Source organism: Parasteatoda tepidariorum, chromosome 8 (assembly GCF_043381705.1).
Source record: "Parasteatoda tepidariorum isolate YZ-2023 chromosome 8, CAS_Ptep_4.0, whole genome shotgun sequence".
Taxonomy (NCBI): Eukaryota; Metazoa; Arthropoda; class Arachnida; order Araneae; family Theridiidae; genus Parasteatoda; species Parasteatoda tepidariorum.
The window spans coordinates 63,980,398-64,001,457 of NC_092211.1; the positions used below are offsets into that span (position 1 = coordinate 63,980,398).

Below are 21,060 nucleotides of genomic sequence, written 5' to 3' on the forward strand. Positions count from 1 at the left end.
CCTCCCTCGTTCAAACTCCGTAAGTTGCTTGAATTTCTTATTCTTCCGTCGTGGAGGCATACTCAGGTCTCACTAAACGTTTGCCACTAACAAATAATCATAGACTATTTTCAACGTCCCGCTACAGCACTTTATTTATACGCTTTCAGCATCAATTCAGAGGGCGCTGCGCGCGCCACGCACGCGCGATGGCTCTGAAACTTTATTAATTTGCATAATATCCTATAATTGACATTTGCTGCGAATTTCATTTGATTCTGATGATTCCTTCATGGTGTTGCATTTTCTACAAACAGCAGTTTATATATATATATATATATATAAACTTTGCAACAAATATCCAAACTATAAGCATACAGCTAAAGTAGAATTTCAAAGCAAAATTGCTATTTTAAAAAATCTTTCATTTTTCAATGATTTATTTAGAAGAGAAATTATGAACATTTTTCTCAATTAATCAGCGTGCATACTGCTACGTTAAAACATATATTTTTAAGCAAAATAAAAGGAATAGTTCTATTTGAATGAACTGCAAACAATAAAATATACTGTGCATAACCTGCTGTAACGATTCACCAGTAGCGTTACCCTAAACAGGGACGAGAAGTATTTCGGTTATTCTCTCTTATTGCTAAGCCTACAACGATAGCCTCTAAGAATATCCTCCAACTTAAATTATTTAAGATCAGCACGCGTCGTTAAAACAAAAATATTAAAATTTAAGTTTGAAAATTGAAGCATATTTGATTAAAAGTGATAAAACTAAATTAATGAATGTCAAACGCTCTTACCGAATTTCAAATAGACTTTCGATTGTCAACACACACGCCATTTGCTGGCTCGCATGGAACTCTGAGTAGTGAGCTAGTACTGAAGTGTACTTTAAGCAACCTTAAAACAAGCTTAGGTATAAATAAAATGACTTCATACACCTCAATAAATACCTCATTCTCTTTAGTTGAAATAAGGTATATTTTTTATACCTCATAAATACCTCAATATCGTTAGTAGAAAAAAGGTATATTTTTTATACCTCGTAAATACCTCACTCTCGTTAGTTGAAATAAGGTTGATTTTTTTATACCTCATAAATATCTCTTTTGTTACAAGTGTAAGAAAAACAACCTCGTATACCTTAAAAATCACCTTATCAGTCTGGATGATTTGAAATGTATTTTAAACAACCTCAAAACAAGCTGAAGTATATATAAATCAACCTCGTACACCTTAATTACAACCTTTACGACGTATAATTTTTATTGCTATTTTCTCTGCAACCTTAAATATACCTCAAAACAACCTTAATACCTCAAAAATATCTCAAATCAACCTTAAATATACCCTAAATTTTCATAAGGGACGCTAATACTTCAAATATACCTCAAAACAACCTTAATACCTCAAAAATACCTCAAATCAACCTTAAATATACCCTAAATTTTCATAAGGGACGCTAATCAATATTATTGTGATTGTAATTCTTTTTATTTTGTGAAACTCGTGCTTATCGAAATTACTGCCTCTCTGTGTTTTGTATTCGTTATCAAGTCAATTATACGCAGCAACAAAAAAAAGTCTGGTAAAAGTACCGTACTGTACGGTAATGAAAGTTTGGGCAGAAAAAAAAGCATAATACTGGTGATAAAATTAAAATATATGGCATTCAAACCCTTCATATAGTAACGGTTTACAGGAAATTCAGGTTTTCAAAATTATGGCTCTTATTACCACACTTTCAGTAAAAATTCAAAACTGAAAAGTAAACATAACCGAATACATAAATGGTTTTTATGCCTTCTTTAAAGTATAACGATAAAATTACCAGATTTTACCACGCTTACCAAATTTTAACACTTATTCTGAAATAATATTTTGTTTTTAATTTCACCTAAATCATTAGCATAGAGCTTCGGTAAAAATTACTGAGCATTTTAGTTTTCCCATAGAGCCAGAAATTCGATTACCAAATTCATGGTTTAATACCGTATATTTTGGTTTCATGAACCAGAATTATAACTATTTTAAGTACCTAATATATTCATTCATATTTATTTTCACGTAGTTTTTCATGACCTTGTATATTTTGATGAATACTTAGCAATAAAAATACTTGTACAATCATATTGTTATATTTTTTTCAGTGGGTGCAGACTTGAAGATTCCTAATGCCAAAGCCAAAAGGGAATCCATGATAACCACGGCAGCTACAATGAGAGTTCTCAACGTCTTGAGACATTGGGTATCCAAGCATTCTCAAGTACGCGCTAATTCCAATTTTTTTTTTACCCATTGGCAAAATGGGTCTTGTTTTGGGTTTGATGGCATCATACTTTTAAACTGTGTACAAAAGTATTAGTACTGTTTGTCTAAGTTAGGTACTCTGACCGCCACTAAGTCTGCGGCAGTCTGGTGCTATGGAAACAAGAAGAGGGCATTTTAGGGAGGGTAGCTTCGATGAAGAGGTCTCCTTTCCTCTCGCCGAAACCAGTCCTAAAGAGGGACCCCGCACCCCTACTTAAAATAATCATGCCTCGTTACCATAGTCACCGCCACAGCTCCAGACGAATGTCTGGCAGAGTACCTATCTTAGATAAACAGTAAACAGTGCGCATGCGTCGTCATTGCATGCGTTGCTATGGCGACCGCTACTGTTCGATATTTTTTTTTAGAATTCTTTTTTTTTCCTTTTATTTACACCATCAGGCATTTTTAGTGTATTTACATAACGATGATTTAAAGTATTTTTATATTCTTTTTTATTATTAACCTATAATTACTTTCTTGACGGTGGTTTTAATATAAATATGAATAGAGAAGAAGGAAAAATATTTTGTGACGTCTAAAAACACGTACATAGGCAGGATTTTAAAACCGATCCGACGACAAGTGGACAGACATTAATTTAAACAATTTTTGCAACAATTTTAGATTTGAAATGCTGTGACGTTTATCGGATTCAATCTAGAAACGAAAAAAGCATTTGATCAATTTGTAACCAGTGATCGTAAAAAAGAGATCACAATTTTTTCCTTTTTGTAATTACTACTTTATTTTTTATTTTATTATTTTATTTTATCTTTTTATTTATTATGTATTTTTTTTTATTTTCTTTTGAATTCGCCATAAGACAAAATTATCTTAGTTCAAAAATATGCTCATTGCTGATTTTTTTTAATACTTCACAACGTATGAAAAATTCTATATTTTCGGCGAAATTTAAGGACACATAAAAATATTTGGAGGCATTTTCCGCCCTCTAAGTGTTTGAAAGTTTTGAGGACAACTAATGAAATTTCAGGATTGTCCTTGTGATGCCACAATTGGCATTACATATTTATTTGCAATCCTTTTAAATATCTTTCATTACTTAAGCTTATTTTTATTAATGGAATCAGATTTAAACTAAATCAAAGACTTAATCTTCTAAAAACGAACATAAAATATTTATTCTTCTCTTATAGATCAATGTAACGGATACTTTTTATTTCATTACTAATGCAGACTTATTAATTCACTGTCGCCTCTAATCCAAAACAAAAATTTATTTATAACTTTTAATTCTAATTTCTAACCGAAAATATGTTTCAGTTGCATGGTTGTAATAATTCTCATAAATTTGTTGGCGTCTCGTGATCGCCAAGGTATTTTTGAACTCTATATTGTTATGCTGGTTGGCTTTATTTTGGTTATGCTATATTTTGGTAATTCGCCAATTTTGGATCTCCTACCCATGCTTCTGTGTCCGTTAGGAACAAATTACACGTACTTTTTAATTTGGCTTTTGATTAGGCAGGTCGTGGGGATTTATCTCCCATGGCCTGTCCTTATTAATATTATTATGCAAAATTGATTCAACTGAAATTCTTACGGATAATATGTATACTTGGTACCACGAGCTCTGCAAGTATATAAAATAAAAGCTTTTTATTAATTCTGATCAGGTTCAAGTAATATTTTCACCATCCCCTGATTTCAGCATCAATCTTCAATTTGTCAGTATTCTTCAATTAGTCAACTATACCTTACAACCTTCCAACCGCACCCTGAGATTTTCCATCATCACCACTTAAATTGACACCCTTAATCCTCCTTCTTCATAGTCCTCAAGATTTGAGAACGCTTGGTCACCTTATTAGAACGTAAAATAAAGCGTCCCCGCTACAGTTTATGTGAACCAGGGGAATCGCGGAGGATAAGGTTCCACAATTTCATGAGCAAAGACATGATTATGACAATGTGGCAGTATTGCACACAGGCCGCCTTTATTTAATACACCGACATATTGGAACCCATTGATCTGAAGTCAGGTGGTTTTCGTGCTGCCAATGGCGAATGAACCCTAGTTCTTCACAATGCCTTTGACAGTGCCCTAACCAATAAGATATCGCTGGTCTATCTTAAACATATATATTTCATTTAATTTTTGTAAAATTATTACAGAAAGTAGAATTTTTTCTTCTGGAGTATAAGTAAATCAAAAGTAGTTTTTTTTTAATTTTTTTAAAAATTTTATTACATATTTTTGGAAATTTTTCCTTAATTTTGCTATAAAAAAAACTTTAAAATTGCTCAAAAAATCTCCTACTCAATTTTTAAATGGGATAATTTTATTTTAATAAAATTAAACTGATTCGCTTTACGTACCTAGTCGTGAACTTAAAATTATTTCAGTAAGTATAAATTTTTATTCTGAAGTATGGGTACGCCGAAAGTAACTTTTTTTTTAAAAAAAATAAATAAATTTCACTATTTATTTTTTGAAAATTTTGCTTAAATTTGTTTAAAAAAATTTTTTTAACAGTGCGCAAAAAAAAACTCCTATTCGATTTTTAAGCGTCATATTTTTTTAAAAATAAAATTAAACTGATTTGCTATACATATTTAGTCATGAACTTACGATGTCAGAATTTTAAACATTACATTTTATTTTTTTATTAAATTATTGTTACTTAGTGAAATACCATTTTTTTGTCGAAACAGTATTCCTAATGAAAAGTAAACATAATGCTATTTCAATCTCGTATTAGACAAATGAGCAGATTTTTTTTCTTTTTTTCTTTATTGTTGTCAATTGAATTATTTGTCCTATTTTTGATTCCTTTTTTCCTTTTTTTAAAAAAATACTTATTTCTAAACCTCTAATGCACAGTGCCCAAATAAGTAAACTAAAACACCTAAATAAGTGTTGATCTAATGATCGGATTTTTACATGCTAGGACTCAATCTTAATGTTTTAAGGGGGTGACCTCAGTTATGCTAATTAGTTAGTCTAAAATATAGGGATAGGCATTGTTTGGGATGTATGATCCCATTAGTTCCCAAAGGCAGGGATCGGAAATTTGGACGCCTTAGTTTTCCTTTTACTTTTTGCGTATTTTGACATATTTCGCGAACTTTTTAAGCTTGTTAAAAATTCCTTGCACCAGAAAAATAAATGCCAAGGCAATGCCATGCAAAAAGTAGTTTTTAATAACTATTTATAATTATTTTCTTAAATAATCGAAAAAGTTTTGAATTATGAGGTTTAAAATCTTTAGCAACATTTTAAAGAGGGTAATTCCCGAGAGATGGAATTTTAGAAAAGTCAGAAATTTAAAATTTGATTTCTCTGGAACCATTTTACTGATTTTGCTCTAACTTTGCAATTCTATTTTACAATATAAAATTGCATCCTTCAAAATAATTAAACATTATTATACACATTACAATTCAAGATTTTGTCTACCATTATTAAATACAATATTAAAAAATAATAAATTATAATTAAAAATTATTTTTAGCTTGCAAATAATGTTCGGATAAATGACTTTCATAATTTCGCGCAAAAAGTTTTTAAATCGCCTAAAAAGTTCTGGAGATATGGCAAAATACGCAAAAAGTAAAATTAACATTGAGGAGTCACAACTTAAGACCTTTTCTTGACCAAACCATTGGGACCATATTTCCTAGATTGTGGCTATTCCCAATAATTTAGGGATCAGATATGCGTCAGAAAAAAAGGTATGCTTATTCAAAAAAAGTACGCTTTTGTGTCTGATTTCGTAATTTAAAATATCGTTTGCATAAATTAATTAGCACATTTGAGGTCTCCCCTAAAAGTCATTAAGTCCGAGAACGTAAAGATCCGATCATTAAAATCATAAGTTATTCAGGATGGTCCGTTTATTTTTTGCTCACTGCACTTATTTGTTTAAGCATACGAAGTATACATGCAATATTGTGAGCTGATAGGGAAAATTTTGACTCTTCGCTCATTTTATGCAATTACCAGAACAACCAGATTGGTGGGCGCTTTGAGACAGACTTGCGAAAAAGTAAAAATTGTTCTTTTTATTGCTACAAAAAATATTTATTCGCTTGTGATGACAAGCATGTGTTTGCTTATTACACATATAATGCTTAAAATATCAAATTTATTCTAAATGTCTAATTTTAATATCAAACTTTTTGTGAGAAATGTAAACCACTTACTCACCTCTTACTTTACGAACATATACGCCATTCTACGTTGACGAGGCTCTGAACACCTCACGTTATTTTTTATGTTGCACACATTTTATGCGTACAACTTAATAAATATGATAATTACCATGTTTACAGCATATATATATTTAATTCCAAGATTGTAATTTGAGATAAGATTGATAATATGATGAATGATTGTATTTTGGTGATAGATATTATTCAAATGACAGATATTATTCTGATTGTTGATTTTATTCTGATGGATGATTGATTGATTTTTCTCCTTTGAACCAACAGGATTTTGATAATGATCCAAAGCTTCTCCAACTCACAACCGATTTCCTTGAAGAGCTTGTACATAATAACACTTTACTTCCCGCAGAGACTAAAGCCGCTTCTCAACTACTTCAGATGATTTCTAAACAAGACCAAGAAAAACAGACAGTGGACCTTGATTTACTTCTAGCAACTCCCATGGTACTCCATTCTTTCTTTTAACATTTGAAATTTCAATTTTACATTTTCCTATTTTAACATAACTATTATACTTAAAAAAACATAGTAAAAAATAACAGAGTATGTACCAAGTTTTTGACTCTGTGAGAACACAAAAGCATGGCAAACAAAAGCATGGCAATTTTTAACGAAGTGATTTGGTAATGACCTTTGATAAGATCTGTAATAAAATAGAGTTTTAATACCACGCTGTTCGGTAGTTAATATGGTAAATTTTGGTTTTATCTTGATACCCTAAAGCAGCGGTAACAAATTTCTTTCGATTATGGGACCTCTGAAGATTTAACTTCTTCTGGTAGTTAATATAGTAACATTTGGTTTTATCATGATACCCTAGAGCAGTGGTTACAAATTTCTTCCGACTATGGAACCCCTAAAGATTTAACTTCTTCTGGTAGTTAATATGGTAACATTTGGTTTTATCATGATACTCTAGAGCAGTGGTTACAAATTTCTTTCAACTGTGAAACTTCAGAAGATTTAACTTCCTCTGGTAGTTAATATAGTAACATTTGGTTTCATCATGATACCTTGGAGCAGTGGTTACAAATTTCTTCCGACTATGGAACCCCTAAAGATTTAACTTCTTTTGGTAGCTTATATAGTAACATTTGGTTATATTATGATACTCTAGAGCAGCGGCTCCTAATTTATTTCGACTGTGGAACCGCAGAAGATTCAACTTCCTCTGGCGGAAACTCGACATTATGAAAAAAGAAGCTCATTAGCAGCTGTGAATAAATGTGAAAAAAAAAAGAAATACCAATTATTTTAAAAATTAATGTGAGGAAAGAAAATAATTGTGAAAATAAATGTGTAGAATGAAAATTAGCGGAATTATGGTTTTTGAAAAATAACTGTTATAAACGTTGAGAATAGTTAACTGAGAAACATTTACCTGAATTTAGTTATTTTATTTCGAATTTTTGCTCGATGATTTATTGAATTTTTTTTTATAAATGCATATTCTTTTCATATTTTATTCAATATGTCATTGATTTTTTCTTTCGAATTTTGTTATTTTATATAAATAAGATCATAGTAACAGNACTTCAGAAGATTTAACTTCCTCTGGTAGTTAATATAGTAACATTTGGTTTCATCATGATACCTTGGAGCAGTGGTTACAAATTTCTTCCGACTATGGAACCCCTAAAGATTTAACTTCTTTTGGTAGCTTATATAGTAACATTTGGTTATATTATGATACTCTAGAGCAGCGGCTCCTAATTTATTTCGACTGTGGAACCGCAGAAGATTCAACTTCCTCTGGCGGAAACTCGACATTATGAAAAAAGAAGCTCATTAGCAGCTGTGAATAAATGTGAAAAAAAAAAGAAATACCAATTATTTTAAAAATTAATGTGAGGAAAGAAAATAATTGTGAAAATAAATGTGTAGAATGAAAATTAGCGGAATTATGGTTTTTGAAAAATAACTGTTATAAACGTTGAGAATAGTTAACTGAGAAACATTTACCTGAATTTAGTTATTTTATTTCGAATTTTTGCTCGATGATTTATTGAATTTTTTTTTATATAAATGCATATTCTTTTAATATTTTATTCAATATGTCATTGATTTTTTTTTTTTTTTGAATTTTGTAATTTTATATAAATAAGATCATAGTAACAGCAGAAACATTAATTAAATGAAGGGTTATTGATTGGATATAAATATTCAATCAACAATCCATAATTTGATTTGTTTGAATGCTTGACCTAGAGTCGCGGTGGCTCAGGGGATAAAGCGTCCATCTTCCAATGAGGTCACCTACGTTCGAAACAGAGTGATGGCTTATTCAGCTCTCGAAAACAGAATTATTATAATAAAAATTCTGCTCCCGGCTGGGACCGACCACAGTGCTGACGTAAAAGTATCCTCAGTGGTGGAGCGATCATGGATTAAAATCCCCATCCCGTCGCACAGTGGGCCAGCATCCAAGGTTTCGTGGCCGAAATTAGTATTTCGATAACATTTGTTTCAAAATTTAGAGGTTTTTATGTGCAGGTAAATTGAATTGATAGTTGAAATTTCGAAATACACTAAAAATTCCAAAAAAAACAAACAAAATGGAGGCTGAAATATGGCGAGCAAAAATAAAAAAAAAATAATATAGTACGTTTAAATAATTAAATATAGCTTTGAAAATATAATAAATTTCGTAATTTTATATTAAAAATGAAAAGCAAATTATATTTCCGAAGTAATATTACAAAATAAATTGAATTAATTACAAAATAACGCAGAAACATGAAAAAAAAGCATAAATTTTGCTTTTTGGTACATTTAGTTCACCTTTGCAATATAGGTAAAATGAGACAGATTTTTTCGAAAGAAGAAACATCAAAGAAGACAGCAAAAAAAATAATTACCTAGTAAAACTTTCTGGAGATAAGTTTCTAAAGTTATTCAAACATTATAAAATGTCAAATGATAAGATATAAACTACAAGTTTGTCTAGAGTACCAACTAATCCAACAAATTGAAAAATTGTACGATAATTTCAGACTAATTACTCTGATAAAAATGCATGAGTAAGGGGAAATTCCTATATATATTTCTGAAATATAAATTTAAAGGTTACATTTAAAAAAAAAACATTTTTTACATATGTTTCACTACATTAGACTCTTGTCGGTCCAAAAAGTAAATTCTAATGTGTGGAATGATTATGAATACTTAATTTGGGCGATATTAAAACTGCCTACACATGTTTCAGTTGAAAATTTAATTTTGACTTTTGACCAAAGATCATGGTCTTCTGGCCCACTGTGCGTCGGGATAAATGTGGGAGGTTTTAATGATTTCCCTGCCCATCTAATATAAATGTGGGTTTATTCCATCAAAAAGTTCTTCGTGAAAGCTAGTTTGTACCAATTCTTGATTCAAAAGTTCCCTTGTCCTCTGGGTTGGATTCAAAATTACAAGGCTACGGAGCTAAATGTTGACAGTGGTAAACTTGAACATGTTTGGCTTGAGCTGTTCCACACCTGTTAAAAAATCTAAAGTAAAATAAATGATATAAAGTGATTATCAGTGCTTAATGATAAAAACAGAAATATAATTCAACTGCATCATGATCATAAAAATTGAAATATTAGCTTTATTTACTGTATGATATATTAACTTGAAATAATGTATGAATTATTGATTTCTATTATTGTACTTTAATTTAATTATTGTGATTAGACTTTCGTTAAATTAAAGATAGGTGGAAGTCTTAGAAATAATAGAAATAAATGAATAATTTTTAAACATGGAGATAAATAAATAGATCAAGCCTACAAAATTTTCAACAAATTTTAGCGTGAATATTTCTAATGCTACACAGGTTAGTGGAAGCCGATGAGCAAATTCTACTAATAGAAGTCTGTCTTCAAAAATGTCACTTAATTTGATCTCGAAAATTAATCTGACTGTTGTAAAAATATATATAATCCTGCAGTGTTTTACATAATTTAGAGATTTTTCCAGAGCAGAGAATTATATAAACAATACAGATAGCGCATTTGAATAGGAGATGACGTGATTTACGATGATATTTAGAAAGAGATTTGCGTAACTAACATGAGATTATGATGATATTTAAGTAAATTTAAATATTTGAGTGAACATGATTATATAAAGTTAAGTATTATGAATTATTTCCTAATAACATATGAGATATTGGGCTCTATTATTATACTTTAACTTAATTGTTGTACTTAGACTTCTGTTAAGTTAAAGTTAGGTGAGATTCTTAGAAATAATAGAAATAATTGAATGATTTATTAAACAATAACTTAAATAAGTAGATCAAGAAAAGACAAATAAATAGATCAAGCCAACAAAATGTTTAGTAAATTTTAGTGTAAATATTTTTCTAAAGGTACACAGCTTAGTGGAAGCCGAAGAGCAATTCTTATAATAAATTCTTATATTTAAAAATGTCACTTAATTTAGTCTCTAAAATTGATCTGATTGTTGTAAAAATATATAATCTTGCACTGTTTTACATAATTTAGAGATTTTTCAAGAGCAGAGAATTATATGAACAATACAGATAGCGCATTTGAATAGGAGATGACGTGATTTACGATGATATTTAAAAAGAGATTTACGTAACTAACATGAGATTATGATGATATTTAAGTAAATTTAAATATTTGAGTGAACATGATCATATAAAGTTACGCATTATGAATTATTTGCTAATAACATATGAGACATTGGCTTCTATTATTATACTTTAACTTAATTGTTGCACTTAGACTTCGGTTAAGTTAAAGTTAGGTGAGATTCTTAGAAATAATAGAAATAATTGAATGATTTATTAAACAATAACTTAAATAAGTAGATCAAGAAAAGACAAATAAATAGATCAAGCCAACAAAATGTTTAGTAAATTTTAGTGTAAATATTTTTCTAAAGGTACACAGCTTAGTGGAAGCCGAAGAGCAATTCTTATAATAAATTCTTATATTTAAAAATGTCACTTAATTTAGTCTCTAAAATTGATCTGATTGTTGTAAAAATATATAATCCTTGCACTGTTTTACATAATTTAGAGATTTTTCCTGAGCAGAGAATTATATGAACAATACAGATAGCGCATTTGAATAGGAGATGACGCGATATACGATGATATTTAAAAAGTGATTTTCGTAACTAACATGAGATTATGATGATATTTAAGTAAATTTAAATATTTGAGTGAACTTGATTATTATTATTGATTATGATTGATATACTGATATTATGATTGATATATTGAACACGATTATGAATTATTTGCTACAAAAAAATAAGTACGTTGCTTTCATGGGAGAATTTAGTTGAATCGAAAAGAATTTGTCACTGCTTCCTATTTTTCCTTAACAAGGCATTTTTAAAACAATTTCAGCACTTTCTGTCCAAAATTTTGTTTAAAACTTTATTCTGTGATAAATGTAAAAGAAATATTCAAATAAAATAATAACTTTTTTTAAAAATTTAGACTGCTAGTAAAGAAAATATAGAATCACTATCAGCTTTAGAAATTGCTGAAGGAATGACATATCTGGATCATAAAATTTTTATTTCCATTCGAAGCGAGTAAGTTGTTTTGAAATTTCATATTTTTTTAACGTTGTTTTTTTTGAAATTTATATAGTATTGATTTTTCTTCTTTCTTTAATAGACACATTTTATTTGGAATTTTTATGTAACACTTAGCTAGTTCTAAAATAAGCATTTTAGTTGTTTTCATAATGTATTTTGTTTGTTGTTGTCCGTACTTTTTTTATTTTGTTGATTGTTTTTTTTTTTTTAAATTTCCTCTGTAAAAGTTATATTAGATTGGTTTTTTATTAATTGAGTCATTCAAAGCTATTTGTTCTTTTTAATTTGAATTTCATGATTTTCTTAGATGATTTAATAAATGCATTTTTGTTTTTTGATGTTTTTAAATGATACTTACTCTGTAAAAAATTTTGGTGTATCATTGCCATCATTTTTGGTGTCAATGCAAACTAAATTTATTTTTAAGTAGAGTTCTGTAGATTAATTATACAAAAACTATACAAATTGGAAAATTTATACCGTTTTTATTATTGGTAGAAAAACTATATAAATTGGCTACTTTCAGCGATTATTTGAAAGAATAAGTGGGAATATATTACTAAAAATGCGTCTTTTTATTAAACAAAATGTTTTTGCAATAAAACCATTAAACTTATTCCAATACTCGTGAAAATATATGTTATCGTTAAACAAATACACGAAAATAGAGAAAAAAAATAAATAAAATTAAAACAGTTAATAATTAAATGAAATTATAACTACATAGTAAAATTTGTCATTTCGTCTGAGCACCAAAAGTGAGGGCAACTGCAAACCAAAATACATCACAGTAAGGTTATAATAAATCTACAATATTCAATGTTTGTACTTATTTTTGCAAAAAAAAATCCAAGGGTTTTTAATATTGCATTTTGTGGGTTCTTTTACTTTTTTTTAAAATAAAAAATACGTTTTGTTGTTTGTTTTTCAATTATTTTCTCCTTTAAAATTTATATTTGGTTGATTTTTTTAAATTTTCATACAGTTAAAATTGCATTTATAACTGTTACAATAGATCATTATAAAAATTATTTATTGTTGCTAACTGTTTTTGTGCATTATCATTTTTACAGAGTTATAATAATTATTTGCTTATATCCATTATTATTAAATAATTCTTATTATTTAAGCGATGATTGAGTAGAACTGTTGTTATCGCTGGATTAATTGATTTTTTTTAATGATAAAATTCTTAGTGTTCGTAAGTATTTATTCTAAACCACTTAATCCTTTGACACAGAATTTTTATTACGCATTTTTTTCATTTTCTTTTTCATTCTTTTGCATTAATTTAGATCAAACTAAGTGCAATATATTATATTTAGCTTCAATTTATTTTTATGAAATTCAGCATAAAACACCGAGGTTCTTTTCCGCGTTTCAGATAAAATCTTTTAATCATGACTGACTTCCAAACCATAATGTTTAAAATTTGAACTTGCCTGCATTTAGTTATAACTGAAAGAAACAGTGATTAATCATTGAAATTCTTTAATTTACGAAATCAATAATTGATAAAAAAAATTTTAACGTTATAAAACATGAAATTAAAACGTGAAATAAAGAAAATTGAACTACTTATTTCTAGATTTCATATTTAAGTACAAATGCAATTTTGATAACTTTCAGACTGTTTTTTTAAAATTCAAAAATTCAGAAATATATTTTTGCTTGTAATTTGAGTGTCAGAAGAGAATATGTACAAATAATACAAATGGGACACCTGTGTCATTAATTTACAAACTAACTGTGTCATTAACTACAAATTTACAATAAATTTCAAATTAATTTGGGGGAAAATTCATTTCAGAAGTCGACTTACAGAAGTCGATTTATTTTCTGAAAGCTTTTATCTACAATATTTCGGTGTAATCTAAAACACTTTTAAGTGGATTTTTAACCTTTTTTTAGTCAAAATTAAAGATGTTTTTCTATTCGAAACGTGATCCTAACATTTTTTAAAAAAAAGCTTAAAATGGAGTTGAAATTACATTTTAGTCTAAAAATGTAGTGACGCTAGACGAAGATAAAGAAAACAAAATAAATATACACCTAAGAGCCATTACATTATGACCACCCTCCCTCTATAACAATGGGCTCGCCCAGGTTTTCATGGTTTCTCGCCCAGGAACAACGTTTTCATGGGGCACATTAGGACCCATCATCCTCATAGAACAATCCCTGACGTCTGTAAGCTGCTTGAACATAGTTACTGACCAGGTTCACATATTAATGCAACAGTTCTTCCTGCGGGGGATGGTGTTTACCAACAGAATAATGCACCATGTCATAAGGATCGAATCGTCATGGATTAGTTCGAGGAATATTCCAGCTACTTTCAAGTCATATCTTGACCCCAAATTCACCTGACCTTAATCCAATCGAGCATTTGTGGTCCTACTTGGAAAACCAAATTCATGTTGCCACGCTACCCCCTCGCAATGTGAGAGAATTGCAGGACCAGTTGGTGAGCGCTTGGTACCAGATACCTTTGACTACCTATCAACCCCTTGTGGAATCAATGCTACGGTGGGTGCTAGCAGTTTTGAGGGCTAAAGGTGGTTCTACATGTTGTTAGCAGTGTGGTCATAATGTAATGGCTCTTCGGTGTATATAGCACCATCTTTTCTTTTACCTTCGCTCCATAATAATTTTTACGAATCAAAATCTTCCTTTTTTCATTTCTGAGCCCTCTGCCATCTTTTTTTATATCATACTGATACTATTTTAAGTTATATAGAGAGAATACATTTCTTTGAAAAAAGGTAGGTGTTGCCAGCTTAAAATTCCAAAATTCTGCCTGTCTTTCCGTAAAAGGAAAATTTGTACAAAATTTGTAAGTTTTGAGCATATATTTGGCAATATACCTAAATATAAAATTTCATTCTATTCTTTGACGAAGACTCGGGCCATCGTAAAATTTATTTTATAATTTTCTTGCGAATTTTTTTATATTAATAACTTATCTTAATGATAATTTTGCAATAATAAATCTTTCGTAAAATAGCATTTGAAAAATGAGAAAAACATTTCCTAGATACTTTTCTTAACATTTTCTACGGATTTTTAAATTATCATGTGTTTTCTTATACATTAACTTTATAACTAATAATTTTTGTTGTGGTCAAATTTTATTTAAAAAAAATTAAAATTACTCAACTCATCCTTGTTGCTCTTCTATTTTTAGAGAATTCCTTGGTCAAGCATGGATGAAAGACAGTAAAACTACAAAAGCCCCGAACATTTTATTAATGACTCGGAGGTTTAACGACGTGAGCATTAAACATTCTTTCATCTGTATTATCAAAAATCAGTGATATTTTTTTGATCTGTTCTATTTTTGTTGTGTTATTTTCTTTTCTGCATTTTTATGAATTATTGCACATAAAAAAATTCGACTAGAACACGGAAAAGTTCTGACAGTAAAGTTTCCAGAGAGTTTCCGTATGCTACGGAAAAAGGACGATGTCAGAAATTTACGCTTCACAGAAATTTACGCACCAGATATTTTCCATAAGTCTGGCTATGGTGGAGAAATTTGGAATAAAATGGCTGTTTATAGTCATGCTTTAAAAAAGTGTTTATATAAGATTTATTGAAATCAAAAGTACTTGAAATAGAAAAAGTAAGTTATGCGCTGAGAGATTGAAAAAAGTAAGAAGACAAAAAATCGCCATACTATTACTGAGATAAATTCTGTTTGATTAAATTTAGTACTAGGCACTAAATAAATTAAAATTGTAAAACATAAGCTAAGTGCTAAAAAGAATTAATGGGAAAAGGATAAGTTATTTAGGAAAAGAGAAAAAATTCACTGTACTATTATTGTCGCCAATGATGCTTAATAAATTTTGGTAATAGGTTCTAATGAAATACAAAAAACAACCCATGTGCATAAAAGCACTGTTAATAAAGAAAAGATATTTATTAGTTTAGGAGAAACGTAAGAAATCGCCGTACCGTTATTGACCCCAATACTTCTTAATTAATTTTAATAATAGTTACCGATTGAAGTGAGAAAAAAGCTATGTACCAAAAGCAAAAGTAATTTAGAAATGGTACTAATCTGTTTAAGAAAAGGGTGAAAGCTCGCCAGATTTATATTGACTTCAATGATTCTTAGTTAATTTTGGCAGTAAGCACTTTTGGTTATTGTTAATTGATGCCAAATTTATTAATATTAATATATTTAGTATATCAATTAAAACTGCATCGATACTTTGCAGTTTTAACATCAATACTGTGGGAAACTCTTTTCCTACTGAGCTGTGGGGAAGGTCGAATGATATAAGTACCAGGAAAAATCACGTGATTGTGGTATATTTTACCATGTGACTATGGTGAGTCACATGATGCAACAGCATGTAATCATCATGGCCTCGAACTACAACATCATGCCAAATGATGCTTAATGATAATGATAAATGATAATGACAGTTAATCTTTACTTTTATAGGATGAACAATTAAAAACATGTTTTGCTTAAGTTAATAACGTAAAATCACCGGTATGAGAAAAAAACACTAGTGCATAAAAAATGCAGTTTTTTTAGATTTATTGTTGGCACATGTCTTTCAGTTTTCTATTTGATTTTGTAGTGTTACTCGCTATTGATTTATTGATAGTTTACTTTTTTTTCACCCTGTACAGAGAACGGTTATTCTAATAGTTTATTAAAGCTGAATTAAGTCCATTTTAAATTAATACTATATTAAAACACATTAATGAAAAGACAATAGGGGGTAACATTTTTCAAGCTCATCTACACTTAGTTTTAAAATGATATACTATATGGACCTCATTATCATAATATGCAACTGATTTGTCACAAATATACTAAAAAAATGACACTCTAATTTTTTACTACTCACTAATCCTTATTTTTCTTTTCTTACATGAAAAACACAAAAATGAAATGCATTCATTCTATATTATATCAATATTTTCTCACATTGTTAAATAATAATATAACTGTGCGTTTTATGACTTATATTCGTTTGTTCTTTAGGTTAGTCGCCTTGTCGTATCCGAAATTATGCGTGCAGCAATGATGTCTTCTCGAGTCACAATAATCGAGAAATGGGCAGCTGTAGCCGACATCTGCCGCTGTCTGCACAATTTCAACGGCGTCCTGCAGATTTGTGCCGCTTTCATGAATAGTTCAGTCTTTAGGCTGAAAAAGACTTGGGAAAAAGTTTCTAAAACAGTAAATAGATTATTTTTTATATATTTTATAGACAGTGTGTTCTCTAACCATCACCCTTATTACTAATTTTTAATTTTTAGTACGCAAAGAAAATGTTGACTCCATCTGATCTTACATTATTAACATATATTAAAAAGAGTAAATAATAAATTATTATAAATAATCTCTAAGTGTACCCCATAAATAATCATTAAAACGTTAAATGATCGATTTTTATTTGGACTAACCGTTTTAAAATTCCTTTACAGTGAAAAATTTATTAGAATTCCTAAGAGTTGTTATTATTAATATTATTATCATTAATATTATTATCATTATTATTATTATTATTAATCCAAAATTTGACTTTGTTAATTTTTATTCTATGCAAGGGCTGTAATTTTTTATCTACTACCTGATCTCAACATGTCAAATTTATATTTTAAAGATCAAAAATAAATCATTAGAACATGCAATGTGTGGGCCGCAGATGATCATAAAACAATTAAATGATTATTTTCAAGTTGGACTAATATTGATGATAGAAGTTAATAGAATTTTTAGAAGTTATAATAGTTTATAGAGAGCCGTGATGACTCAGGGGATAGATCGTTCGTCTTCCAATGAGGTGAACCGGGTTCGAATCCCAGTCGATACGAATTCCGCATCCGGCTTGCACCGCGAACACAGTGCTGACGTGAAATATCCTCAGTGGTTGACGAATCATGGGTTAGACTTCCCTTGTTAGCCAGGCTGACCATGGAAGGTTCTCGTAGTCTTCCTCTCCATGTAACGCAAATGCCGGTTAGCTCTATCAAAAAGTCCTCCACAAAAGCAAATTTCTCCCAATACTCGATCCAGGAGTTCCCTTGTCTTCTGGAATGGGTTTAAATTACAAGGCTACGGAGGTGTTCAGCGACGGTTATAATACAAAATAAAATAGTTTGTAGAAGTTAAATTAAAATCCTAAAAGGGATTTTTTTGGTTTAAAATTAAAGGGTGACTTCATTAATAACTTGAAGTAAATTTTCATTTGCCATTTATTTTTTAAGCACCGTAGTATTTCTTTAACATTGTGCCGTAAGACTCCATCGTTCTTATTGATTAAACCTGGGCACGTAAATTTATACGTAAATATTATTCGCTCTTCATGTTAAAGCTAAGAAAGAAAAAATAAGCTGCTTTACTTTTAATGGATATAAACATACTTTATAATTAAGTTGCACTGATTAATTTGAACTTTAATTTCCATAAAATAATTTAATGTTTTATGGTCGCCGCAAGTGAAACTTTTTTATACCTGGTGTTGTATTACTATAAGCAACAATATAAGCCACACAGTGTAAATTGGTATACACTAGATTATTGTGCTTTTATTTCAAGAGATACTTAAAGACATGATCTTCACTTCTTTTCTTTTTTAGGAAATAATTAGTTTCTTCTTTTTCTTTATTTCCTCTTAGGAGTTTAAATGGTAATTCTTATAAATAATTTATGTTACTTTTAGTATTTTATTATACGAAATTTTAGTGTACGAAATTTAAGGAGTCATAACTGCAGAAATCGAGAGTACAATCATCAAAACATACATTATTACCTCAAAGCCTTATAGATATTATTTTAAAAACAATTTGTATAAACTCCACCAAGTTTCATTAGATAATCAAACTGGTTGTGATATTTTACATCTCATTATCCTCACAAATTTCAATGGTGTTTATTCTTAACTTAAATATTTATTTTCAAATCCAAAATATGCCTACTTTTTGTATTGATCTTTGATAAAGATTTTAAATACATGTATTAGCTTTGGCCATCGGTCAGGACCAGACACCCTGCATATTTTGAGTTAAACTTGCGCTTATTGCTCGCAAAACCCCTTATTCATACATTTATAGAAACTATTCAAGAATGTTAACGATGATTTGTAATTTTTCAGACAAAGCAAAGCATTGACAAACTTCAAGCCTTGGTTTCAGCCGACGGAAGATTTCGAAATATGAGAGACGCGTTGCACAGGTAAATACAATTTAAATATCTGACTATAATTTAAATGTCAAGTGATTGATTTTGGAAAATACGACAATAAAAGTTGTCACTAAATTTATTGAAACATAAAAAATTTAAAATTTTTAAATATAAGAGAGTTTTAATAGAAATGAATGATTTCCATGATGCTTAAACAATACATCTATCTTCTGCTGTGTATATATATACATAAACTTTTTAAGACCGTGTCCTCATCAGGTAAGTTGGTAATATTGAACCGCTCAGTTCATATTAATCCAGATGGTTAGTCAAACACATATAAATGAAAATTGATGCTGTCAGTTTTAAAAGGGGGTCTGTAACATTTTTACCCAAATAAATGTTTTATTGGTCTCGGAATAACAATCACTGATTATCAAACACTGAGTAATTTTCTAGACTGCCTAAAGAAGATAATACAACAATTTGGAAGCAATTAAAACGATTTTTCCACAATTGCCACTTTTTTTTTGGTTTTTTCTCGAAAGTGCAGATTTGTAACATACCCCCTTTTAGCATTGGCAGCTTCAATTATACTTTACTTTCAGTAAAATTTTTTATAAACTGCACTTTTCTCATGTGAGGAACTCGTGACTTGTTTTATTTTTGAAAAATATCACCTGATTGGGCGTATATAAATATTAACGTTAAAGCCTGATGAAAAATAAACTTATTTACTTATCAAAAGACATTCTAAGATAAGGTTTGACAGATAGTGAAAGACTATCAGTAAAGATAGTGAAGATAAGGTTTGACAGATAAGGACAATCTGCTTTTCAATAAAAACAACCTAATGAATGAAAATAACACTTTACTTTCGCAAATTTTACTTTATTTTCACTAATACATTGAAACTTTATAATACAGTAAATTGTTACTACAATAATAGTGACAAAAATTTATGATTTACACTTTTATCACGTGAATCTACCAATCTTTGGATTCATACCAATTAATACAAATTAATAGAACTTATGTAATCTTTTCTTAAGGTATAAATTTTGACTCTGGTTTAAAAATTTGTAGATGGGTAATAATCAAAAATGATTGCAAAACAACTGTGAAGAATGGTGAGTCAGACTAACAACTTACAGAATCTCCTAGTACTTAATAAATACTTAATATTTCAAATACTTTGTGATATTTCGCTAATGCATAAGGTGATTATCTGAAGAATTTACTCTGCTATACGGTATTATGATCCCGCACGAATATTAATTATTAAAACATAAACTGTAAGTGTGACTCAAATCAAATAAAAACGAACGTGAACACTCACTCATAAGAAATATTCTTAGCCAAAATTGGCAACACTGTTGTTTCATGTAGATACAACCATCTTTACTATAGGAAATTTGGATAATGAAAGCAAGATAGGTCAACACAATCTTTTCTTCATTGTTCTGGAGTTTAGCATAGTTAAAGTATGTTCATTCTACTGTGGAAATAGAGTCAAGTAAAGAAGAGAAGAACTAGGCGTTGTCTAATTCTCGGTAGCTGAAAGTGTTGGAACATACGAAATTTGTCGTTACTGTCGTTAGATCGTTTCGTACGGCAAACACTGCATGTTCCTAGAAAGTGTGTACAGTCATTGAACGATGCTGAAATTCGTCATAAAATCAAATTGCTGGGGAATACTGTCAGGATTATCCTTTTGCAAGATAATGATCGTCCCCATACGGTTAATTGATGAGGGATGAGATTTACAGATCTGACTGGGAAACACTTTTACATCATCCGTATAGTCCAGATTTTTCTTTTTATGACTTCCACACTTTTTGAGA

General features: G+C 29.5%; 1 protein-coding gene across 6 annotated transcripts in view; it reads left to right on the forward strand.

The window, feature by feature from the left end:
- Positions 1-21,060, forward strand: part of LOC107448889 (ras-specific guanine nucleotide-releasing factor 2-like) — a 331,467-nt gene that overhangs the window by 303,070 nt on the left and 7,337 nt on the right. For all 6 annotated transcript variants that reach the window (XM_071184120.1, XM_043043791.2, XM_071184123.1 and 3 more), the window contains exons 23-28: positions 2,142-2,257; positions 6,763-6,942; positions 11,960-12,057; positions 15,251-15,335; positions 17,072-17,269; positions 19,188-19,267. In XM_071184120.1, coding sequence (XP_071040221.1) covers positions 2,142-2,257; positions 6,763-6,942; positions 11,960-12,057; positions 15,251-15,335; positions 17,072-17,269; positions 19,188-19,267 — 757 coding nt within the window. The remainder of the gene's footprint in view (positions 1-2,141; positions 2,258-6,762; positions 6,943-11,959; positions 12,058-15,250; positions 15,336-17,071; positions 17,270-19,187; positions 19,268-21,060) is intronic.